Here is a 27,817-nt window from a genome sequence, read left to right on the forward strand (position 1 = left end):
ATTTCTAGCATAATCCATTTTATATCTTTTTATTTACGAGATTCTTCACTACTGTAAGCTCTATAATATTTATTGCCTAGAATTTAGAGCAAGTTATTGACTTGTACGTCTACCTCTGAAATATTGTTATGCAATTTGATAATTTTAAATTTGAACTATAATCTTTACAAAACATGTAATTTTTAACGTGATGACCATATCCATATGAAAGAGGCAAAATTAATTCCATAGAAAGATTCATTGGACCGAATAGCTATGAAGAGAAGCCATGAAAAGTTATTATTCTCAACTGTGTGGACATTTACAGTCGCATTTCTTATATTACTGCTCTATAATGACCTAATTTACATAAAAATTCTGAGTTACAATTTGCAACCTGAATTTAATTTTAACATGGAAATAATTAATGAAATTGGATTTATGGAGCAACATGAAAATTCAGATGCTAAACTGGTATTTAACACAGGTAGCAAAATTGAGAGCAATCCCAGTGCCCGACACAGAAGTGCTTCAATTCCTGATATAATTTCAACGAACATTGAAAATTTGCTTACTGATTTATATAAGTTTTCAATCTACAGCCCATCCTATGAAAAGTATATGGAATACGCACCATCTCATTTACTACAAACGGAAAATCCAAACTTAGCCGACATATGGAATTTTACAATACTGTAAGTATTTTCTATTTCTATTATGAATGCAGAAGATTTGTGATGTTTAGAAAAAGTGCTTCATTAATTATCCTAATGTGACTAACAAACATGAAAAATTTTGAGCAGCGATGATATCTATCAGGTTTTGAGAAAACCGGAGCTTTCTAAAAGTAAAGTTGAGAAGTAGTTATTACACTCTTTTGTGTCAGACTTCGTTACGTCATTTCTCTTCAACAAGAAAAATATTACGCATGCGCGAAGAAGCTTTTTATGCACTTCGCTTACATTTTGATCTCTTATTAATTTCTGTTATTTTGTGAAACATCCACCACAAGTATTGTACACCTGAGCCTATATATCTATTTATCTCTGTGTGTATATATATATATATATATCCTGTGAAAGTAACTTTATATCAAGTTTACAAAACAAAGAATCATACATTAAAACATAAACTTAGCTATCACTAGAAGTAATTTTTCCAAAAAGCGTAAAAAGTTGGCAGCTAAGTTTATTTATATAAATGGGAATGAGGAGGACTATTAATATAGCTAAAAATATTTCAAATATTTATCACTCAAAAAGAAATTTTTGTAATTTTTATAAAAGTAATTTCCTAATTTTATATCATATATATATATATATATATATATATATATATATATATATATATATATATATATATATATATATATATATATATATATATATATATATATATATATATATATATACATACATGATATACATACATGAGATATTTGCTTAAATTGTTTACATAAATCGCTTATATAGTCAAAATCCTTGTAAAACTAATTAATTGAATAAAAAGTCAAGTGGTGAAGCGTATTTACTACCAATTTCAATTTAGCTATTGGAATTGAAACTAGCTAAAATACTAGAGAGGTTAAATTTTATTGTAAATGATTTGAACATGCAACGCCTCCTATAACTAAAAGCCTCCACACGGTTTTTCTTAATCAGTCCGATCAGACCACTGTGAAGGATATCCACTTTTGACTTGACTTGATATGAGGTGATGCGGAGTAACTGCCCGCGCAAGCGGGGATCTCACTCCTTCGTCGGATAAGAATTTGCCCTAAGGCGGCGATGACTATGTGACGATGAAGATATGGGGTGTATCACAGAAAAAATCTGTGTTTATCTCCATGTAGTGTTTCCACTCTAGTCCTTGGTTGATGGGAGAAGGGATTGTATCAGGTTGACTAATTCAGAGTCCTTCAAAAGTTCTTGTAACTCCTTGATGACGATTCGAAGAAATCTAGAGGCAGAGTCGGCAGCACTCCTGTGTTGCCTGTTCTTTGGTGGTGTTTTCCTCCTTTTTCTGGCACCGCAGCCTGAAAAACAGGCTGGGTGATCGCCGTGGCAGTTGATGCAGGTTGGAGGCTCGTTGATTGGCTTACTGCAAAGATATGTCCAATATGCTCCTGCACATTTCATGCACGCAACTTGTCCGGTGCAGTTTTCTGTGACCGAAGCCTTGACACTTGAAGCACTGAATCTCGCGACGGCCGCCGCGAAATCTTTCAGCTCGCACGGGTGTGTCGAGCTGTTTGTCCGTATGAAAGATTTCCCTATGCTAGGGATCATCTGGGAGGATGCTAAGGAAGAGGGGGAGGAGCTTATACTCTAGGCCGCGCCTCTTCTTCAGTTGTTCAATTATTCTTGGCTAGTATCCAATAGTATAAAGTTCTTTTGAGATTGGAAATCTCGGTATCAAGTCTCCGGAAGAGAACTTTAATTTTCCTGCCGGTGGGCCGCAGGATTTCTGTCTGATCAGGATTTGTAGTAGGTGTCTCAACTGTAACCGGGGCTTCAGCAGTGGCTCCTGTTTCCATCTGTTCAGTTGTTTCTATCTCCGCAGGTGTTGTCGGGATATTCTCTTTTTATTTCACTGTCGGTCTCGGGAGCAATATTCATAAATAAAATTAATTTTTAGTCATATATTTGCTACCACTTTCTTACTTTAACTACGTTCAGTATTAAATGACTCGTTCGGTATCACAATGGTCTGATCCAACGCCTCCACACGGTTTTTTATAGGTAGTCCGATCAGACCACTGTGATGTATATCCATTTTCCAAACGAATCACTTAATACAAAATCTAGTTAAAATAAGAAAGTGGTAGCAAATATATGACTAAAAATTTGTCTTATTTATAAGTATTATTGGCTTGCCTTATTCACTTGTCAACCACTACAGATTCAATTCTCAAATATATATGATACATTTCTCTCAATTACTTTTATAAAAGGTTTTGGGTTCATGCGCGCAACTGGTTCACTTTTTAAATAGTCTGTGCGGACTACTTATAAAAGAGCGTGCGGAGGCTTCTTGGTGTAGGAGGTGATGGTTAGAATCGTGAATATGCATTGAGTTAAATTTTCGAGCAAGATCGACAGTAAGGATTTTCTTTCGATTACGTGTCAAGATATCCTTTCAATCTCTTATTACTTGACTTTAATGATATCTTTCCGATTGACGGTAAGGATCTTTTGTCAAGGAACTCTTTTCAATTGACAGTAAAGATCTCTTTTTAATCGAGATTGAAGACCTCGTTTCGATCGACTGTAAAGATCTCTTTTCGAGCAACTGTAAATATCACTTTTTAAATTACTATAAAGATCTACTTTTTGGTTAGCTATTTTGATTCTAAACATTAATGTCTCTTCTAAAATCGGATAAGAATTGTTTATCAGCTGTAACAGGTAAAAAAACGCTAAGAGTTGATAGAACATTTTCTCGGTCAATGGTTTGTAACAAGAAATGAAAACATAAATCATCTTTGTAAGCACAGTTATCAAATTTAAATGATAGAATTAAAAAGATATAAAATTTGTTAAAAAACAACAACAACAATTTCTCAAATAATAACTGTTAATAACATTAAATTTGAGTTAAAACTGTTAGTGAAATACTTGTAGTTCTATGTCAGAACAAAGAAATTCAAAGTTTCGTTAAATGCTTGAAAGTTTCAGTCAGCAATTACTTTCAGGTAAGTTTAAATATTAAACCAAAAAAGAAGTAGTTACATTTTTATCTAAAATTATGCATTTGAGTAACTCTTTAAAAGAAATTGAAATGTTGCTCACATTAATGAAATGTTTATAACAAATTTTAACGTATTACCAAAAATGCCAACTGACTCGATCTGTTTTGAGGGAGATAAAATCTTGATCATATTTTTTAACTACACTGGTGGACAAAATTAAGAGATGGAAGACATTTTCCCAATATCTCAAATAATACTGATTATAAATAAATGAAATTTAATTTGGTATGGATATAGCTTATTCCGTGATATAAAGCATGCAAAACAAAAAGGAAAGTGCCATTCACTTTCAAGACCTATTGCCAATAAATCCAATGTAGTCTGAACTTAAGGATAAAAGATGACAATAAAAGTGAGGCTTGTACAGTGTGTGTTGCCTCTAGTATGGTGTATGGTCACCCCTGACAGACAGACAGCATGCACAACGAGTATGCATGCTGTTAATAAGGGAGTTAAGGAGGACTTGTGGAAGACTCTCCCATTCTTCCACCAGAGCAGTTTTTAACTCTAGAATGGCTCTGTGGGAAGGTTGGCGCATCGCAATAGCTCTCCCAAGAGAATACCAAGCATGTTCAATAGGATTCAGGTCAGGGGATTTGGCTGGCCAATCCATTCGTTGAATATCCTCACTTTCCAGATACTCATCAATCATGAGAGTCTAATGTGGTCGCGCATTGTCGTCCATAAAAATGGACTCAGGGCCAACAGCGCCCCTGAAAAGGCGCACATAGGGCTCTAGGACCTCCTGCCTGTACCTCTGGGCATTCACGGAACCATTGTCAAGCACATGGAGCGGTGTGCGAGTATCTTGCATGTGCGAATAAATGTGCGAAAATGCTTTCCATCTCTTAATTTTGTCCACCAGTGTATCTTGAATGGCCTGTCACCTGGTGCGGTTACCAAGAACTGTTTGGAGCCTCCAAATGAAAAGTACTTGTAAATTACAACACAAATGCGGATCTAAATAACATTTTGACGTGAAAATATATTTGTCCTCGTATGAGGCCCATATGTATGAAAATATTAATTTCTATAAATTACAGTATATTTTACTTTTCCACTAAAAAAAATGTTAGGAGAAAGCGGAGCAGTTAGCATTCTTGCTTATTAAAAATATATCGATCGTAAATTGTATACTTTTTTATTGAAAATGATTTGAGTCTTGAACCCACCAAAATAGCTATTACATCTTATTACTATATTGTAATAATCTTTTCAGTTCAGAAGACAAAATGTTCAGAAAACTTATTAATTTGTTAATTTAGTTACGGTATGTTAGCACGATTTCAATACAATTCCAAAATGAGATCACATCAATATTACAAGCTATTGCAATCTTCTCTTAATTCATTGCTTTCTTCAGAATAACTAATGTCAAATAATTTAACACAGGGTTGCCATGCTAAAAGTGGTGACTAATGTTATTTAAAATTTCATTAAAAAGATTAAAATTAGCTACTTTTTGTAATTTTTTTAAACTTTACTATAGAGTTAGAGAGTGCTCGCATGGTCTTCTTCTTTTTTGCTTAAAAACTGGGCATCTGAGTCCTGATGGCCATTTTCCCATCCATCTTGTGTTATCCCAAAAAGGGGGGCATACGTACAATAGGTGTAGTGTTGGTTCATTAGAACCTGTAAAAAAATATAAAGTAGAGGAAACATCATGCCAGATGTATTAGGTATGCTGGATATCTGAGTTATCTTGGTGTTGGGCGCGCAGCGCCATTGATCTATTTGTTTTTACGGTGTTATCGTATAAATATATAATTGCAAATGAGGATTTTATTTTAAATATGAATAATTTGAAAAGCAAATCCTAGTGGTAGTTACGATTGACTAATTAAGGAAATAATAAATAATTCAAAATTCATTGAATTCTGTCATTTTTTACATTTATAGTCACCTGTGGCATCCCTGTTAATAACATTTAGTTTTTTTAAAGAAGCAAAGCAAAAAATATTTCAATCATCCTGCCTTTTAAATTCTATTATAATGAATTAATTTTATAAATGTTCAAATTATTTTGCTTCTGCATTTTTCAAAAGTGGATAAATCAACATTATATATTTGATTTCACAGGGACGAAATGCCGAATTGGACAAAATTCCACTATCAAATTAGTAAAAATCACCTATATGAAGATTCTACAATAATTGAAGGACTTTTGCAAGATATGGCCACACAAAGAATTATTGCTGTAGGTAAAAAGAATTTCCTAGTCTGAAATAGTAGGTTTTTTTTCAGTCTAAAAGCAATAAAATAGACCTATACAGAGAAACAAATCATATGCTTGCAATTTTATGTTAAGTATAGATCGTCAGTGAAATTAGGGGTTAGCAATAAATTAAAATAGAGAAATTTATTATTCTATTTTATTTATTATTTTTAATTTATTATTTTTAATTTATTATTTTTAATTTGTTATTTTTAATTTATTACATTTTACTGAAAGGAGTCAATACGTAATGTTTGCATAAATCATTCCTTATTATGTTCTATATTTATCCGGAATGTGAGATTTAAGTATTGGTTTCTGCTTAATATGTAGTTTAGAAGAAAGTAAACTCATAATAAAGGAACTTAGTAGATGAAGCAGATAAGTGCATAGCTGCCAACTTTTACGCATTTTGCATAAAAATTTATATTTCTACTTAAAGTGCTAATAAAATTTATGCATTCTATTTATTTCTTGAATTAATAAACATGATTTAAAATGATTTTGACTATTACTGCTTATAAATAAAGTAAACATATATTTAGAAATATGATCTTCATATGATGGTCGGTTTGTGCTCTTACAGACTAAAAAATACTCTTCTGCATATGATTGGTAATTCAGTAGTAATTTTATTACCTCTTGTTAAATCACACTTGGGTAAATCATCATCGAAGAGAGTTGAAGTTGATAAGTATGTAAGTGATATTTTCAAGGGTACTTATTTATCTGGGAATATTACATAAATTGCTATTATCAGGATGGGAATGTTTATTGTAACATATAATTGTCTATGCTTTCACTTTACTTTTGACATTTCCTATTCAAATGAGTTTGGATTTTGAGTTTGGTTGGAAGATTTTCATTTTAAATTAGTTAGTGGTAAATAAAATAAGTCAAAGAATAAGGGTAAATAGTTCCGCCTTCCAATAGATCTGTGATAGAATAGTATTTTACTTTCTTACTCCAATTAACCCCTTGGGGACGGGTGATTCAGAAAACATTCGTACAAAATCAGAATCAAGTTGTAATTAAATAAAAAACGGTAACTTAAATGTAGTCGTTGCTAATTTGACAGACTTACTTTGCTTTGACTATAATTATTGTTAGCTTAATCATATATATAATCAATGTTAATTCAAAGTATAATTAAATAGTTTTATTTTGAACAAAGTAATGGTGAATTAAATAAATCAAGCAATTATAACTTCGCCCACAAATAAACTGCTAGCGAAATACTTTGATTACCAGTTTTATCTTTTTACCCTGATTGAGACGGTTTTATGCTGGCACGTACTTGTGACAGTCGGCGCGAAAGGGTTTAAGCCCCTCTGATAATATCATTTACCCCTTACTAGCCAACTCTTCCGGATTTTCCCGAAGATTTTATTTTCAAATTTAAAGTGGTAGTAAATGCATACTATTTTTTCTTTTACAAACTTAATTTTTAAATGATTTTGATCACCACTATTCTTTCAAAAATTAAGCACATGTATTAATATGCAGAACTATCATGATTGTCAACTTAAGTTTTGTCAAATGCAACGTATTTGTTTGCTTAAAATTGAAGTTTTAATTCCATTTTAATACCACTGGGAAAAATGATAATGGAAGGGATTAAAAGTTGGCAGGTATGACTTACCCGTTTTATCCACACAGCTCTTTAACAGAGAGGAAATATTTATTTTTATTATAAAATAATTCAGTTAATTAACTTTATTAAGTTTTATTGGGTAATTTTAATTATTTCATAAAATTATAATTTTTTAGTTTTTAACAATATTTGCTTATTGCAAAATATTTTTTATGATTTGGTTAAATAGTTAGATTAAATTTTTTTTTATAGTTTGGTAAAAAAATTAAAATCCACTAGATTCAAGTAATAAGACCTGGAAAAAAATAAGTGGTAGCTAAGATTTTACAAAAATACTGAAAAAATGGTTAAACTTATCTTTCATTTGAAAATTCTGTTCAAGAGTTATTTTTTGCACTCACATAAATTTTCCTAAAAATTAAATTTTATTGATAGCTTAACACAACTAAATACATCTCAATTTAGCTACCACTTTAAAGAAAGATTCCAGAAATGTAAGCACTCTATATTTATAAACCATAAAACTGTCCAAATTGTTACGTAAATCAAATTTCTTACCTCTCATATATTTTTTTCATAGTGGTTAAACACTCTGATCAACTTGGGTGAATTAAATTATATTTTTTATATATAATCACTACGCAAAAGTATACAAACAGAAAAACAAATCTTAAATATTATTCTCCAAGAGGTAAAATTGTTCCAAATTCTGCTCAATATATCTGACAAATATATATCACGACGATATATGATGGAGTATTTATAAAAGTATGGTTTACATTTGTGAAGAAATAGGAAGAAAAATCAAATTTTTGACAAATAAAACGTAAAAAATAACAGCATTGACGATAAATAATTTCGATACAGACGATAAATAATTTCGATCATTGACGATAACAGCATTGGCGTTAATTAATTTCATTCCTATTACTTGTTACTGTAAAATTAAGAAATATGGCATCGAAAAAATTAGCATTAGTCTTAAATTATAGAATTTTTTTTCTTCCCTTTTTTGTTTAAAAAAAATTAAACGTAGCCCCTAAAAATAGATTGAACTCTTTTCATGGTGGAAAAAAAGGTAATAATATGATTTTATAGCTGAAACTTTAATTACATTCCATTATTAATTATCTACACCTATTTAATTTTTCCAAATTAAAGAAATTATCCTGCATTCATGTGATAATATGTAGTAAGTGTTAGTAGCCACAGCTACTAATCCCAACTATCCCAAATACAATGTTTACTAATGCCCAAAACAATGTAAATAAGGACTGGTTTTATAAATACTCATATCTCCTTAGCGAGATACAAACAGCCCTGAACAAAAAATGTACACCATGTTTAAGTTAAATATACCACTTACTTTGTAAGAACAGTTTCTGAACAATATGTACATTTACACCATCGTATCAAGAAACGGATTACACGGCGAAGAAAAAAATCATGTCATTACCCTGAGCATTATCTCCAATTTCTACGGAAATATCCGTACACACGGATAATGTACGATTGATAATAGTCACCCCTATTATTATCAAACGTTATGAATTCCTTAATCATCATTCCTTCTATTCGAATTTTAATGATTTCGAATTAAAAGAATGCTAACCACAACTTCATTTTATAATGTAACCCTTTCGAAAGCAGTTTTTTTCCCAATAAAAAGACAAATCATTACTTTAATAACTATTAGTACAATTTGGGGGATGGCACTTATGCGTCCAACTGGGGTTTTTAGACAGGACACATGCATCCTAACGGTATTTTCTTCTCTCTCTCGTATGCCTGTTAAGGTAGAGGGGTGTGATTGTTCTTGTTTTCCAGTGGCTCCATCTATGACCAAGAATTCGCCTTCTGCCACACCCATACGTCACGCCCGTTTATAGGGCGGACCCATTCATTCATCCACAGATCATAATTTTGACCTGAATCAGAGAAAGATAAATCTCCAATTCGGTACCCCAGAGGTATTGATTTGTTATGGGAACCTGGAGAACTTTGTAACTCGATAGATTTAACATGCAAGAAGCACCATTTCACTACACGGGGAGTCTTCAGACGGCGGGATTCAAACCCATGAACTCTCGGACATGAGCCTATTGCCCTACCGATCAGGCTATCCCAGCCCGTGTTTTCTTCTTCTTGATGTTGTTATTACTTATCTCCAAAGGTCTGACGGCTTCAAACCAGATCCATAAGTCCGTTGATGAGCAAAAAGTCGGAAACAAGGAGAGGAGAAGTGTAAATTTCTTACCAAAGAAGTCCCAAGCAACTGGCATTTTGGGCAGAGAGGGTAGGATTTTATACCTTGAGAAAAAGTAGGACATTTTAGATGTCAACTGGCAAGGCGTGAAAAGGAAGTATTGTTTTTTCTGTCACATGGAAGAATCAACGACTGTGCCGGTTTACTAACACTATTCCAACCATGAGTGACAGGCACCGGCCAAACCCTCCTATTTAAGTTTTTCATCTGAGAGAAAAGTTCTAGGTAGGTAAGTTCATCAGATGCAGAAGTTGGCAGGCTGCAACCGTTCTTTGCTAGACAGTCTGCCTTCTCGTTACCAAATGATCCACATGGGATGGGATCCACTGGAAATGAATATCCTGTTGAAGTGAGTGTCTTCTTCTGCGGGACATATATGTCTAAACGGTCAAATAATTAAGGAGAGTCAGTAGGGCATAGATCAATAACGCAGAAACTTACCTTTTTCTATGAACCTTTTCTAAGAAACTATTTATGATATCGTTTTGAAGTGTGTCGGGGATATTTTCGATTGTATGTTGTATGCAATCAGTAGTATGCTGTGATAGTGCTTTAATGCTAGCAGGAATAATTTTAAATTTATGAAAGATTTTTAATGAAACTTTTTAAAATATTTAAAGTTTTCAGTTCAACTTTCATTCTTAAAATTTATCAACTTCATATCGAAAAAATATAATTTAATTGTCTCAGGATTTTATAATTTTCTATTAATAGTTATTACTTGTAGCACTATATGAATAGCTAACGAAAATGGAGGGGACAAAAATATGTGCATTATGAAAGTAAATAAAGTAAAATAAATTAATAAAATATCTTGGGAACTAGACAATGCTCCGGCATCACCTCCTACATCTATACTGTTTTTTTTTAAAGTAGTATTATTTAAAAGGGGAACCAGTTGCGCGCATGAACCCAAATACAAGACGAATGGGAAAAAGGCCGCTAACGGCGCCAGGCGCCCAGATATATTTCGATGATAATGATGATCATGAACCCAAATTCCATTTTAAAAGTAATTGAGATAAATTTTTTCTATGTATTTGAGAATTGAATCTTTGGTGGTTGACAAGTATATAAGAACAAACCAATCATATTCATATATTAAATAAATTTTTAGATATATATTTTCTACTATTTTCTTACTTTTACTAGATTTTCTATTACATAGCTCTGTCGTAAACTGGTTTATCTTCATAGTGGCGTGGAAGTTTTCAGCTATGGGAGGCGTTGGCTCCGGTGGCGTATTCAGGCACGGCTACGTGACTGGTGAATATCTGCTCGTATTGAAATATATTTAATGCAATTTAAAAGGACTTTGAAAACTAAGAAAAGCATTGTATTTATTTAATTGTTTGATAGAAATTCTCTTTGCAGAACAACACCCTGGTGGTACACAACTTAAATTTATTATATTTTTCGAAGATGGAGGAAGAGCTCTTTTTAAACCGATGAGGTAAGTTAAATAATTAACACTTTCTTGACTGTTCGTAATATTTCTCAAGTTTCTTATTTCAACCACAATATATTTTATAATTAAATTTGATATGTATATACAGATATATTTTTCTACTGGAAAGTGCTACCGGTGTCTTATTAAATATGCATCCTCAGAGATGCCAACTGCTCCGGATGCGCCATTTTAATTTAAAAAATGGTTAACAACTACGAACTTAAATTTGCAAATATTTGACTAATTCCGTTTACATTTAAAACGGTGGAGCATGACTTACATGATACAAAGTGGCAAATGATATAAGCCTTCAAATTATTTAGAAATAGTGGTGGATAAAAACCTAATAAATTGAATTTATTAAACCAAGAATCACACATCAATAAACCACCACTCGAAAATATCTATTCTCTGTCCGAAGTAAGTTGGCATCTCTGTATCTATGACGAATGATCTTTTTAGTATTTATATTTGTGTACATTTTTAAAATTTTTCATTTCTTACTTTGCCTATATTGTGTTAAGGGGTTTTCTGACCTGGAAATTTCAAAATATCGATTATTTTTAATTGCATATTGCGATACCTCATATGAAGTATATGTGAGCGAAACCGTTTTGCTCGAAAACTATTTGATATATTTGAAAAACGTAATTATCGGACTCGCCGTTCTGCGTCATCGAAGGCTCACGGACGTCATAGAAAAAAAATATATAAGGATAATCAGCGCAGATGTTAATCATGCCTATATTCGAGATCCTATAAAAATGGTCAACCTAAAACAATAACACATCGCTAAATTTGTTTATTTTGACATTCTCTCCAAATCACATCAAATCCGGTAAAAATGTAGACAAAATTGCCAATTAATTGACTACGGTGATCTCAGCGGCAGTCAGATGAGTACTGCCAGCATGATGGATGTCAGGGGTACTCGATTTGGCAACCCAACGTTTGGTGCAGAAGGTGCAGGACAAGTCGCCTAGAACGCTCGGAGCACCCCTGGAAAGAATTTAGATCTATGTTGCTGCAGGAGGCAGTGCACGCCAACGTGTGAAATTAGTGATAGTTTCATTTAAATTTCTCTCTATGTTTGAGATACAAATGAAATTTTGTACATTTTTGTGACAAAGATTTTAAATAGATGACTATGAAAACGTTGCCTGTTTGCCTACATTTCTTTTTTAGATTTTTTAGAGATGAAGAGATGCCTATGGTGGTGTGTGACTGTCTGAAATTTGTGATGCGGGATTGTTTTATCTATCCTTGTTCGGATATTAATGAAATCCTTTAAATTTTTTTGAAACGTTTTTGAACGATGGCTATGGAAACATTAGCTCTAAGCCTACATTTATTTCTTACCTTTCCTGGAGATGAAGAAGTACCGATGATGGTGTGTAACTATTTGAAATTAGTGATATGTGATAGTTTCAGTTAAATTTTTATCTATTCTCTTATAAGTAAAATCATGAACATTTTTCTGCATTTTTTTCGAGTAAGCACTTATGGAGACACTCATTTGTTGGTATATATATATATATATATATATATATATATATATATATATATATATATATATATATATATATATAGTAAGGAATGTATATGTACTGATACATTCCTTGTAAGCTTACGTTTTTTCTTTCTCAGATATCCTAGAGATAAAGCAGTGCCTATGAGAACGTTATATTTGAGTGATCATGAGCGACATGTCAGTGAAATTGCAGCCTTTCATTTAGACAGGTAATAATCATAAGGTTTCATCATTAGTATTTACTAAATGAGGATATTAATTTTGTCTCATTTCCATGGTATTGAAATGTTTATTGCAAGAAGTCATTGATTTTATGCTTTATGTTTCTGAGAAAAATTTTTGTTTAGGTATAATATTCTTTTGCTTTGACAATTAGAATTGAAGTAACAAATAAAATGAGAATAAAATGCTACGAAATTCAATTATATATGATATTGTAGAATAAGTACTATTAACCTGAAATTTTCTCTATGGTTTAAAGTGCTGAAGTTTTTCAAAAATTTAAAATAAAACTATCAGTAAAACTATTTTATTTCTAACTTTTCTTCACTTATACAATTTTGCTATCTGCAATTTTTTGTTAGAGTGTTGTCAAGATTTCTCGAAAAGATAGTCTTCAAGCAAGATTCAAGAGTATCAGGATATACTGATGAATTCGATAATGACGAAACTCATTCCGCCCTCGTCACATCATGATGCTCCTAGCATGCATAATGCACGGCGTGGCAGAAGTTTGCAGAAGTCAGAAATTGTGGAAGACATCCTGCAAAGAGTGGTAGATCGTACGGATATTAGAACGCGAAAGGTTTCCTGTTAAGAGCCCCTCTCCGTTGTTTAGTGAGTACTACGCAACGAAGGTTTATACCCTACCATGTACAAAAAGTACAAGGCTTAATACCTGCAGAGTATGAGCCAGCATACAAGTTTGCATATTGATTTTCGAAACAGCTAGTAAGTCAATCTGAGTTTAGTGCCCACGTGTTATTCACGAAAAAAATGCGTTATCACTCTTTACAGCATTTCTAATATGCACAGCCTCTATAAGTTGGCATCTCGCAATCCATATGACACACGTTCTTTCGAGCCTCTTTACATCGTAATTTTGTTACATGCAATTCTGGGTAACTTTTTTATCAGCCCATACTTTCTGTCATTTTGACTGTGAACGGCAGAACATACATCACATTTTTACTAAAGATATTGCCCCAATTACTTCAAACTACTGCAGCCAACATAAAATGTGTTTGTGCCAACATTACATTACTACTTCGCGCTGCAATTCCCGTATGAACTTTCGTCCTGATGCGTTTGTGCCAGCGTTACAGAGTACAATACTGTTTCAGCTTGAATGTGCTGAGTACTTCAAATTCCCAGGGAGATGGACTAGTCCGGGTAGGTCCTTGTCTTGGCTACCGTCTGATCTCTCTTGTCTGGACTTTTTCCTGTGAGACCATTTAAAAAGTTTCGCCCTCATCAACTCTAACCTATTTGCCAAGATTCCTGTTGCTTGTCTGAGAAATGCAGGGTGTGTTTAAAAACTTGTTACGCCAAAGATGTAACACCTGTATTCCTAGAAGCGTTCGCTTTTTTTTAAACAGTTTTTGTAATTTTTACTCAGATGCCACCAATAAAATTTATTTAGTCTTCCCTCCTCTTTCTGTACGGTTTCTCATTCTTTCGCGTGACAGTAGCAAATACCTCCTAATAGTTAGCTCACTCTCCGCTCTCGCATGTTAAAATTGCTTTTTATAAGTTTTCTATCGTCCCTTAAATTTCTACCCTTGAGTTTAGAAACATTCTACATACACATGATTATTTTAAAGTATTCCAATGTTTTGCGGTGCAACGCTAATTAATATAACAATAAAAAACGAATGATTACTTTTTCGAAAATACACCAAGCTATTTTTCCTGCAACCCATAAAATGGTAGACTAAACAAAACAAATTATAAGAAAATTTTCTGATAGTTATCTATAAGTTTTCAAAAAAATAAATCAAAAGTAATAAAGAAAGTTTAAATTTTTAACCAGACATTGCTTGAATTTAATATCACATAATCTTTTTCTCTAAACTTACATTTCCTAAACATGAAAAAAATTTGAATCACATTGAGGCAATTACATTAAAGATGGATTAATATATTTTTCTTGAATTTACACTGTAACTAGTTAAATCTAATTTCATGTTTATTTTTAGTAATATACCTACATAAATTTTTAAAATATAATGCTTATACATTTTTATTAAAGTTTTAATAAAAAGTATAAAATTTTCATTTAGGATTTTGGGATTTAGACGAGCACCACCTGTGGTAGGGAGAAGAATCAACATAGCGTCAGAACTTTTTCCATTGATTAAAAACTTGGATCTCATCAATACATTCTACATAACAGCGGGTTTGTTCTCTTTTATTCTATTTTCTTTCACATGGCGAATATTGTTTTGCTTGTTTTTAAACACCCATCTCGCTTTTCGTTTAATCCAAAATACTCAGCATCCTGAGCAAGTCACTTAGTGTCTAAACAAATTAAAGCGACGTTAAATTTTGAATAAATGTTCGATAATATCTCGTTAATCCAAGGAAACTTTGCATATGTTAAGAATTTGAGGCTCTGGATTACCGAAGTTTTCTCTAAAGAGGGTCTAAATTCCCCCATCTCAATAAAGTGTCCCAAAAAGTCAATTATTGAACTCTTTAAAAATTTACACTTCTTTAAATTAAAATCCAACTAATATTCAGAAGCAGGTTAACCGCTTTAACCCTTCAAATTCGTCCGTGGTGGGAATAAAAATGTCCTCCATAAAAATAAATGCTACTCCTCATGGTAGAAGATCTTGAAATATGGGATTTATAAATCTCTCAAAGCAAATAAGGCTATTATCATAGACTTAATAGCCCCATAATATTATACATATATATATATATATATATATATATATATATATATATATATATATATATATATATATATATATATATATATATATATATATATATATATATATATATATATATATATATATATATATATATATATATATTTACATAGCATTTTTTCCCTTTGTCTCCGTCATCTTATTCAAGGTTGAGAAAACTACGACATTCACAATTACCAGAGCAAAATCCTATATTTTAAGATAGCACTTTGAATTTTTAGAACTTTTGGAAAATTATTTTCAAATATATACGTATAGCTGCTTATTAAAAAAAACATAAGGAAAGTTGTGTTCACAGATAAGTTGAATAATTGAGGTTTGTTTCCTATTCGTTGCAGCTATTAAGCTTTTTTTAGACTCGTTGTAACCCTGTTTAAATTAGTTAAGTTTGGTATTTAATCAATTTGTTTCTGGCTTTTCCAAAATAGTAAAAAATTATCCGTATCTCAGATAGTGTTTATTGCATTATAAATATCTTCTCTGTTTTAGAGGGCAAGCATTGTTTCTATGGAAAGTGCCGAATGTATTGTGATAAACGGTATAGTTTCTGTGGAAACCCCGACATCATTGAAGGGAGTTTTGCAGCCTACTTACCTCCAGCTCCTTATGAGTTGTTGGCTCAAAGACTTGTACAAAATCCTTGGAAGAGGACTTACATACCTGGCTTGAAAGCCGAATGGGAAAAGAATTCAAATTATTGTAACGATGTTGTCAAGAATTTGAAATTATTTCAATCAACTAGGAGGTTGTATGATGTCATAGATTGCGCCATTTTCGATTTTCTTATTGGTAAGTGTTTAGCATAAATTACCAACTCAAGTAGACTTTAAACTTGAAAGGGATAATTCTATAGAATCTTTTCAATTATATAAATTTAGTTTCTCTTTACTTTTCTAACAACTTAAAGTCTGCAAATAAACATATGAATTTGAAGCCTAACAATTTTGTTCTAAGATTGCGTCACGTTTTCTTTATCTAGAAAAGGCCCAGGTAATTAAACCATGTCCCATTAAAATCTCAGAAGACGTTTTTCTAATTTCCAAGTTCTTTTTTCGTGCTAAATTTAAGTCATTTAGTGAAAAACAGATTTTGGCGTTTTTCTGTCCTGAAAATTGCTTAAACCACAGCAATAATAAAAAATGTTACACTGATTCCATTATAGAGCCACTGAAAGTTTAAAGAATGCTACATACCCAATTTTTTATTTAAACCTATCAGCAGTGTTGCCATATTAGGGGCCTTCTCCTAAATTTAGGGGGAATTTTTATCTTCAGTGGGTATTTTAGGGGAATTTGTTTTTAGGGGTTTGTTTTAGGGTTATTTGTGAATTTTACTAGTTTACTAGCTAAAATTATTCGAAGATTTACACGAGTTGATTTTTTTTCTTTACAGCAAATCATTGTACCGCAATAGTTAAGTGAATAAATTATCAATGCATAATTTCAATTTTGAGTCGTTTTTAATGATTCCCTTTTGTGTTGATTTTAACTACGAATTCAATTCTCTTGCAATAAATATTGATTCCGAAATCGTACGTTATGTTAAAGAAAGATGCATAAATTTTGTTGTTAAATTATGCAAAGAAATTCAGAACAGAATACCAGATAATTTTGAAACATAAGAGTCTACATTCACCGGATTCAAAACTTAAATTTGTTAAGGCAAATATTACAGATATTGTTGCTAAATTTTTCATCAATTTGTATTGATGTTGATGAAACATTTGCTAAGTGGAATTTATTTTCGGATGTATATGATTTGAATTGTGATTCTACAGAATCTTTATGGGTAAAAATGAGTGAAATTAAAAATTCTTGTGGAAATTTAAAATTCAAACATATTTCGACTCTTGTTTTAGCTTTATTAAGTATTCCGTTTTCAAATGCAACTGTGGAGAGACGTTTCTCCATATTAAATATTATTAAAGACAAATTGAGAAATAAAATGTCTATAACTACAGCTGATGCTTTTTTGCGCTTTTTCTATGTTAAAAATGTTTAACAGCAAAAACATATACAAATCAGAAAGTATTAACGAAAATATGTTGGATATTTTATCAGAAATTTAAGCATAATGTTTGAATTAAAATATTAAAAAGACTATATCTTTGATAATAAAATATTTATCAAAAAATGTGTGAGTCAAAAAGTATTGAAAAAAATATCTTGAATATTTTAGTAGAAATTAAAGATAATGCAACGATTGAAAAAAAGATTAATTCGTGGTTAATAAAATATTAAATAGTACTAAAGCAATGTTTTCTATACATTATTTAACTTTTGTACTATCTTTTAATACTTATACATTAAGTAAAAAATTTTGGGTTTTTGTTTTAAATTTTTAGGGGATTTTACAACGCAATCTGGGGGTGAACGGTTATCGGCACATGGCAACACTGCCTATCAGAAAAAAAAGGATCATCGCCTCCTTCCCCCCTCAAAAACAGTTTAATTTTGTAAAGTTTTTCTTTATATATACAAATATTTGGGAAAGATGAAGAGAAAACAATGAAGTCTTATCTATTTTCAAGAAAAAATTACCAAAGTTGCAATTAAGTGCTATTTTAAAATTTACATCATTTTTCTTTTTCTGACAGAAAAGACGGACAGTATTTTAAGACTACAGGAAAAAAAGAGCAATAAAGCCAGATTCTTTAAATTACTACTTATTTTTAATTCATTTCATCGTCTTTTTTGGTCGCAATTTCAAAACCAAGTTAAGAGAGAAAATTTGAAATAACTTAAAATGTTGAAAAAGTTTACATTTCGCAGAAATTTGCATCACGCTAAAGGCATGTATCGGTAATAATCATGTACGTATTTAGTTAAAGATAGATACTATGAATGTAGGACTATTATAACTAAATTTCCTTCCATCAACATATTGAAATGTGAGGAATTAATTAAAAGCATTAAATTGAGATATGGTTCTTCGAGCGAGAATAAAATAAAAATATTAAGTAATAATAATTAATTTAATAAAAAATAAAAACTGGTAGCTATTTATTTTATTACTTATATTTTCTTTTTTAAAATTTAAATACAATTTATTTTAGCGATACTTTTTCTAAGGTTTCAATTCAAATATGCATACATATATGCAATTTACTGCTATTCTGCATTTTGGAAAAACAGTTTAATTTGGTAGAGTTTTTCTTTATACATACAAATGTTTGGAAAAGAAAACAATGAAGTATCATTCTATTTTCATGAAAAAATTACCAAAGTTGCAATTAAGTGCCGTTTTAAAATTTACATCATTTTTCTTTTTCTGACAGAAAAGACGGACAGTATTTTAAGTATAATCCAAAGTGAAGACATTTTTATGAGTTTTCTATCAATAACTATAACTTATTATTCTGAAAGGACAAACACCGTGGTACAATGACATTTTTAAAAAAATCATTTTTTCCTCACTTATGAATAAACAAGAACTACAGGAAAAAAAGAGCAATTAAGCCAGATTCTTTAACACGTTCAAGCCGGGAAAAGTGAAAATACTGGTACGGAAAAAGAGAAAATACTGGTAGAAGAACTATTTCAATATTAGGTAATATTCGGGAGGAGTTAATCTATTCTCAACGATAACAATTCACTGTAAGGAAATTTTTCACGGCAAAGAAGCAATTCAATATAAAAATTGCATCCGTTAAAAACAGTTGGTACTTATAGATTTTTAGTATTCCCGAAAAAAAACTAAAAAATGATATTTATTGTTACCAGTTTTTACTCCGGTGCGCTGCCAAGATGAGACAATCTAGCGTTAACCACCGGTGAGTCACCCCAGCGTGAACGTGTTAAATTACAACCTATTTTTAATTCATTTCATCATCTCTTTTGGTCACAATTTCAAAACCAAGTTACGAGAGAAAATTTGAAGTAACTTAAAATGTTGAGAAAGTTTACATTTCGCAAAAATCTGCATCACGCTAAAGGCATGCATCGGTAATAATCATGTACGTAGAGCTCACTTTCTTTAGTAAAAGAGATACTATAGTTTAGTATGTAGGACTAATATCACTTAATTTCCTTCCATCAACATATCGAAATGTGAGGAATTAATTTAAAACATGACTAGGGTGGCGCAAGATCTATTATTGCGATCAAAATTTTAAGTAATAATAATTAATTTAATAAAAAATAAAAACTGGTAGTTATTTATTTTATTACTTATATTTTCTTTTTTAAAATTTTAAATCTAATTTATTTTTGCGATACTTTTTCTAAGGTTTCAATTCAAATATGCATACGTATACGCAATTTATTGTTATTCTCCACTTTGAATACTTCTTATACACTGCATATTCGCATTAAAACTTATCCTAACGATGATGAATCTTTTATTTAAACAATAAATGTATCTTTTATCTAATTGACAGCTGATATATATCAGCTGTCAATTAGATAAAAGATACATTTATCGTTTAAATATAAGATCTGTGATAGAATAAGCTGGGATACCCTAGGAAAATAAAAATATAAAAATTGGTAGAAACTCAAATCACTTCTATTTGTTTTCTTTCTAATTTTCCAATCGTAGCTACTACTCTAACTTATATTTCAAATTATTCATATTCAAAGCAAAAACTTTTTTTCTCTCCAATTAATGGTAAACTGAAACCAATATGACAAAAAGTTGCTTTTTTAACCCCTTAACGCACAGAATTTTTGAAAAAAAAACCGGCCAAAAAATCTATTTTTTAATGTAAAAACACACACTTTTGAGCATTGTCTTTTCTTTTGGTGGACAATTTTGAAATACTTTCGGAAATAGGCTATATTCAGAAATGTCAACTGCTCCGAACACGCCAAAATAATTAAGAAAACGGTAAATAACTGCAAAGCAAATTTAAATATTTGACTATTTTTGTTTGCTTTTTAAAAAGTATAGCATGACGTAAGTACTCTAAAGTGGTGGATTTTATAAGCCTACGAAATATGTAGAAATAATTGTGCGTAAAAATCCTCTAAATTCAATTTATTAAACCAAGAATCACAATTGATAAACTACCACTTTCAAATATATATTTGCTGTCCGGAGCAAAGTTTGCATCTTTTTATATTTTCTTCTTGAATAAATAAGTGTTATAGCTTACAATCCTATGTAAATGATAAATATCAATAAAACGATTTTTTTCTTCTTAGCTTTCACATTGTTATTTTCAATTCTCGATTATATATCGATATTCGAGTGTGAAAAATTATAGCAGCATAAAATACATCGCCGCACGAATTATCTCGAGTGTGCACAGTTTAGCGCGCTCGAATTAATTCGAGCGCACAAATTAAGGAGTTAATATCTTTTAATATATTTTGATTTTTAGGAGTCCCCACTTTTTTACTAGTCACCTGTGGCAATCTTGAATAAGTTAAAAAATATATTAGTACAAAACGTTATATAGTGCAAAATCATCGATTCAATCAGATCACAATAATCGTACTTGATTTGTCACTAAACCCGTTTTGTCCCGAATTTATTTATTGAAATGATTCAAAAAGTGGTTTTATGGAAAAAGTGGTATAATATATTATCGAAATTAATAGTTTTTCTACTGTTAGCAGGACATTCAAAAAGTCATGGATAGATCAAAAAGTACTTGCTCCTTATAATTCTACATGTAATCAGAAATAACTAAATCATGCTGGTATCTGTGAATCCTTTAATTCACCCATCTAAATGAAAATGCTGAAAAAAGTTTCCCACCACAATGAATGTCTTTGAAAAAAGGAACTGTCCTATGTATATGACGCTGGGCGTTAACCGGTTAATAATAATTTTCAAGGCTACCAACTAGAACGCTTGTTGTAAAATATAGAGTGGTAGAAAATTAAAAAATAAAGTTTTTTTTTTAGAATTTCAGGTTTTGGTGGTAACGTTTAAATACACCTTAGCACAAGAGAATCGGAACAAAGGGGCGCTTCGTATGAAATTTCAAATAATTACCACGATGAGGGATATGACTTTAACACGTTCACGTCGGGGTGACCCACCGGTGGGTCACGCTAGATTTTCTCATCTTGACGGCGCATCGGAGTAAAAACTGGTAACAAATAAATTTTATTTTTTGTTTTTTTTCCGGGAAAAATAAAAATCAATAACTACCAATTGTTTTTAGCGGATGAAATTTCTATATTGAATTGCTTCTTTGCCGTGATAAATTTCCTTATAGTGAATTGTTATTGTTGAGAATAGATTAACTCTTCCCGAATATTATCTAATATTGAAATAGTTCTTCTACCAGTATTTTCTCTTTTCCCGTCCCAGTATTTTCACTTTTCCAGGCGTGAACGTGTTAAATCACATTTACAAAACAAACCATCATGCATTAGAAACATAAATGCAGCTATTAATTAAGGAAATTTTTCTAAAAATGCGTAGAAAAGTGGCTGCTCTGCTAAAAAATGTGCAAACACATTTTTTTTTTCACTCTGAAATTCACAGAACTGTCATATTAATTTCATCTTATTTTGTGAACAAACACTTCAGAATGAATGTAACCTGATTGAAAACTTCACACTCTTCGAAAATATACAAAAATGAGATAACAGACGGCATGCAGAACGTGCATCATATATAGGCACCCATTTTCAAGACTTGATTGAAATGAAGCTAACGATACAAAAAAGATTTGCGGAAAAAAATTTGAAATCGCCAACGAAAAATATTAAAATCAAAGATAAGAAGCAAAAAAGTTAAAAAAACCAAGGTAGAAGACAGAGAAAAAGATGAAAAACAGAACAAGAAAAAACTCAGTGGCCGAAAAGCACGTCAGAGTAAAATGTATTTCCAGGCGTTATGGAGATGTGGGGAAGAACTAATGTCGTTAATAAGGGAATCGGCATTCAAATTAACAAAATAAGATTCCAGGGTATGAAGATGATCTGAAGTGAATGAGGAGGAAATGATTTTGGCGTTGACGAAATTGAATTCATGCCCAAGATTCCAACAATGTAAAGCAATAGCTGAAATTATTTCCACCTCAGTCACATCAGCTCATCTTGATACTCTGGAATCTTATTTAGTTGATTTCAATGCTAATTCCCTTATTGAAAACTTTAGTTCTTTTCCGCCTCTCCATAACGCGTGGAAATACATTTTATTCTGATGTGCCTCGCGGCTACTGCGTTTTTTCTTGTTCTGTTTTTAATCTTTTTCTCTCTCTTCTTCTGCGGTTTTTCTATCTTTTTTTGTTTCGTTCCTTTATTTTTTCGTTTTTGGTTGACAACTTTAAATTTTTTTAATAATATTTTTGTTTCGCTGCATTCACGTTAGTCAAGTCTTGAAAATGGGTATCTATTTCTGATGCGCTTGAAACATGTCGACTTATTTTTTTATAGTTTTCAAGCGTATGAAGTTTACAATCAGGCAATATTTTACCGCTTCAGTTTCTCGGGATTATTTATTTAAGTTAACTTCAAATTCAATGAATATAAGCATGACTATATGCTCTAAAACTGTATTAATATTAAATACTGTATACGCTGTCAAACTGTATGAACATTGTAGGCAATGAAGATAGGTAAGACTATATGCTCTAAAACTGTATTAATGTTAACTACTGTATACGCTCTCAAACTGTATGAACATTGTAGGCAATGAAGATAGGCAAGACTATACGTTATAAAACTGTATTAATATTAAATACTGTATACGCTGTCAAACTGTATGAACATTGTAGGCAATGAAGATAGACAATACTATACGCTCTAAAACTGTATTAATGTTAACTACTGTATTAATGTTGACTACTGTATAAGCTCCCAAACTGTATGAACATTGCAGACAATGAAGATAGGCAAGACTATACGTTATAAAACTGCATTAATATTAAAAACTGTATACGCTCTCAAACTGTATGAACATTGTAGGCAATGAAGATAGGCATGACTATACTCTCTAAAATTGTATTAATGTTAACTACTGTGTAAGCTCTCAAATTGTATGAACATTGTAGGCAATGAAGATAGGCATGACTATGATGAATTCACTGTTTTTGGCAAGGACAGCTCTCCTACAATCATTCATCTGGATAATGGTCGTGGGTAAGTTAACTACTTAATTAAAAAAACTCACAACAACAAATTATATCTTATCTCAAAAATAAAAAAGACCATTAATAAATATATTCTAATTTACTGAAAGAACTGTAAGGAGACATCGAATTTTATTACGAATACGACATTACGAACGAGAAATAATGTGAACTGTTTACTTTTTCTCGAAACGAAACTATATTATGTAATTTTAGTATTAAATTAATGTATTAGGCATTTAAAAGAGTGCGTGGAGATCTTGCATTAATGGGATACCTGCAGGTGTCGTTGTGTGGATATTTCGATCCTGATTGGTTGTTGAAACGTAACATTTGTTTACGTTAGCGACTGTTCTTTCCGTTCTATTTTGAGTTATCCAAGTTCATCAAGTATCAATTCTCTTAGTTGACACATTCTATATTCATTCAAAAAGATTCTTTATCAAAGATTTCTATTCTTACACAATATATTTCTTAACATAAAGACAGGCATGAAGCCATGTGGAACATAAACAAACTATTTATATTATAAATTGCCAGGTACACAAAACAAAAACTTATCAAGGATACAATAAAATACAATAGTAAACTACAATACAATACAATAAAATACAATACAAATAGTAAAATTAAGTTAACTAAAAGACATAGACGAGAAAGAATTATATATTTTAACAAATCCGATGTTAGATACGGTACTGTATTTGATTAACTTCACGTTAATTACAATTCTAACTTATGTGTAGAAACTTAGCTCAACCATAACATGCTATTTCACTTATTAACGATCAGCTGACGTCATAGATCACATGTGTGGGTATCTGGGGTCTTCTTCATCTCGAAGTTCAAGTGCCGTACTGCTAATTCCTTACGTTTTCCGATAATTTAAAGTTTATATTGATAAAATTTTATTTTTAAATTTTCAATGGGAAGCGAGAGTTATGCTTTGATATATCGTTCTTAATTACGCTAGCATACATGGTGTTCGGACAAAATCTAGAGTCCTGAATTTTGAAATATCAAAGTGTCATGGTAATCAAAATCATTTTCATCGGATGTATAATTACATAAATACTTTACATTACACTTTAAATATTTCTTATAAGAAGTCGGTTTTTGGTTATTAACATATTTTTCGTTAATTACTTTGAATGCTCTCATTAAGTAATATCAGTTTGCATAGAACCTCTATGCAAACTGATATATATATATATATATATATATATATATATATATATATATATATATATATATATATATATATATATATATATATATATATATATATATATATATATATATATAAAAATTTAGCACCTCCGCCTTAGACAGAATTCATCGAAAATTAGTCGTGAAATTTACATTAAAGCTTGTGAAATTATACAAGCTTCTGTAAATGATAGTCAAAGTTTACGGAACATATCGAGATAAAAATATGATATTTTTTATAATTGTTTTAATTCATAAAATGTAGTGATTGACAAAATAATTTTAAATTTACTAAAATCTAATTTTCTAAACTAAAAATCAAACATAAAAACACAAAAAATGCTACCATTAGAATATTTTCTCTCTGTTAAGCACAGCAAATTAGCATCTTTGCATGCACATGTAAAATTTAATCACATACTTTATTTTTATAGGTTTGCGCGTTCATACCATGATGAGAAAAGTATAATTGCGCCATTAACCCAGTGTTGCCAGATACGTTTGTCTACCTTCAACAAACTGTACAGTTTTTTAATCGGACCACGTTCACTAAGTGACCTGATGAGAGAAAGTCTCTATGGAGATCCTGTAGCACCAGTACTAACAGAACCTCACCTTCATGCTCTAGACAGAAGAGTTATTTCTCTTCTTCAAATTATTCATCGATGCATAGAGAACTACTCATCATATATGGTTTTTCTGAATGACATTCCGGTGTAGATAAATTCTACTTTGCAACACATTTGAACGTTTTAACTATCCCTTAAATAATAGAGAGAGATCCTATATAAACGACAACAAAAGGTGCTTGAGTTATGTATTTGGAACCGAAATCCTACATTGTGACTGTGAGATAATGTATAAACTAAAGCAAAAAGTGTTTGATTCATGTATTAGAACTGCAATCGTCCATTGCAACAATGAGATCCTGTATAAACAAAGACAAAATGTATATAATCCATCTATTAAACCAGAGCTTGAGTTATGTATTGGAACTGTATTCCTCCATTGTGATTGTGAGATCATGTATAAACAGAAACGAAATGTGTTTAATCCATGTATTAAACCAGAAACCAGAGCTTGAGTTATGTATTGGAACCGAAATCCCCCACTGTGATTGTGAGATCATGTATAAACAGAAACAAAATGTGTTTAATCCATGTATTAAATCCAGAAACTAGAGCTTGAGTTATGTACTGGAACCGAAATCCTCCAGTGTGACTGTGAGATAATGTATGAACTAAAACAAAAGGTTTTTGAATCATGCATTCAAACCTAAATGGTTCATTACATATCAAAGGAAAATAGTTGCCAAAAAAATTGAAAAACTTCTAGTGAATTCTATGGTATCTCGAATCCTAATGTGACTTTGAGATTCTGTATATATAAAAAAAATAAATGTTTAATTCATGTTTTAAAACATAAAATATCCATTGCAGCTGGATGGTCTTGTATAAACAAAAACAAAAGATGCTTGATTTTTTGTATTCAAACCAAAATGGTTCATTACATATTATACGAAAAGAACGAACAAAAAAATCTGAAAGCGTTTAGTGAATTCTTGGATATCTCGAATCCTAATGCAGCTAAAGTCCTAAATCATTGGAAGGTAGATCGACTCATATTTCCGAAACTGTCTCCTAATTCACCAAAATATTCGCAAGTTAACAACGGTCCACTTGTTTGCCGCTATAAGTTACTAAATGCTGTTAAAATACACGATTTCGCCTAACTAAACTCCGAATTTTGGGGATAGTTCCACTTTGTATGTAAAAGCAATTATGTTTTCAGTTAAAAATATACAAGATAATCATATTTTCATCTAAAGGACATTCTCGTGTTGTACAGTAAATTATTGTTATTAACCCTCAAACTTAATCACACAGCAATAAATAATCTGCTTTCTAATGATCAGTGTGATGAAAATTTGTTTTGAATGATCTAATACCTATTAAACAAAAAGTTTAATCCTTTCTTAAGAAATAATATCAAAAACAAAAAAAACTTTTAATGCAATTTTGTAAATAAAATTATGTTTAAAACTGATATTTTCAGGCTTTAAGAAAAATAAAATTCGGTTTAGTTAAGAAAAGAAAATTCCAATTTCATGGCTGTAACGACCACAAATAAATAAAAAAAAGTGGTAGCTAAATTTTATTCTCGTCTACAAATATATTTTTAACTCACTTAAACATTACAAATATTTCTCGTTCTTTCATACTTCTACAAATGGTTTTTAACCCTTTGGGTACATTTGACTAGTGACACTCGTCAATGCATTTATTACCAATAAATAAAAAGTGGTGACTAAAATATTTCGCAATCAGTTTACTTTAGAAAGAAATAATGTATTGATAACTACCACATCTTATAAATGACAAAGCATTTAGTGAAGGTGTCAGGTCATATTTGGTAACTATTTAACAAAAAAAAACTTTTTTAATCAAACACTTAATACCAGGTTTTTGATTTGGTTATTTCCTGCTATTTCGGAATTTAAATAAACCGGATCCAAAGGGTTGTATTTTTAAAAAAATGGAGTTATAACTGAATTAAAATATTTATATTTTTCCCTATTTAGCAGAGCAAACAGAGTCTTAAAATGGAGAAAAAGATAATGAAATTACTCGATTGGTTTTTGTTGAATTTTACTTTAATGTTGGTCTAACTATACGAATATTTTTGCAGGCGTAAGGTTCAAACCTTTTCAAACATGTTTATAACGATTCAGGTGGATTTTTTACTATCTTTCAGTCAAGTTGTTATGTTTTTCTTTTCTTTTTTTTTAATAAACTGTTATATAATATTTGATTTTTGTATAATATCTCGTTACAAAATATTCACATACTTT

The 27,817-nt window shown here is 30.9% G+C and overlaps 1 protein-coding gene across 1 annotated transcript; it reads left to right on the top strand.

Annotated features, from left to right (window-relative positions):
* Positions 1 to 85: 85 nt before the first annotated feature.
* Positions 86 to 26,231, top strand: LOC107446380 (extracellular serine/threonine protein CG31145-like). Its single transcript, XM_071185211.2, has 8 exons — positions 86 to 674; positions 5,810 to 5,931; positions 11,180 to 11,258; positions 12,903 to 12,995; positions 15,069 to 15,184; positions 16,215 to 16,514; positions 23,680 to 23,767; positions 25,401 to 26,231. Exons 1-8 carry the CDS (start codon positions 256 to 258, stop codon positions 25,684 to 25,686), a joined length of 1,503 nt encoding a protein of 500 aa, XP_071041312.2. The 5' UTR covers positions 86 to 255; the 3' UTR covers positions 25,687 to 26,231.
* Positions 26,232 to 27,817: the final 1,586 nt, after the last annotated feature.

The sequence above is a fragment of the Parasteatoda tepidariorum genome, chromosome 5 (assembly GCF_982258835.1).
Source record: "Parasteatoda tepidariorum strain Cologne lab strain chromosome 5, Ptep-v5.0, whole genome shotgun sequence".
In the NCBI taxonomy this organism is placed as follows: Eukaryota; Metazoa; Arthropoda; class Arachnida; order Araneae; family Theridiidae; genus Parasteatoda; species Parasteatoda tepidariorum.

What these genes read in the sequence shown, in the direction of transcription:
- LOC107446380 (XM_071185211.2), top strand. Translation starts at nt 256, where the DNA reads ATGAAGAGAAGCCATGAAAAGTTATTATTCTCAACTGTGTGGACATTT. An exon ending in ATATGGAATTTTACAATACT is followed by an intron (nt 675 to 5,809) that starts GTAAGTATTTTC and finishes TTGATTTCACAG; the next exon opens with GGACGAAATGCCGAATTGGA. An exon ending in CATCTGGATAATGGTCGTGG is followed by an intron (nt 23,768 to 25,400) that starts GTAAGTTAACTA and finishes TTATTTTTATAG; the next exon opens with GTTTGCGCGTTCATACCATG.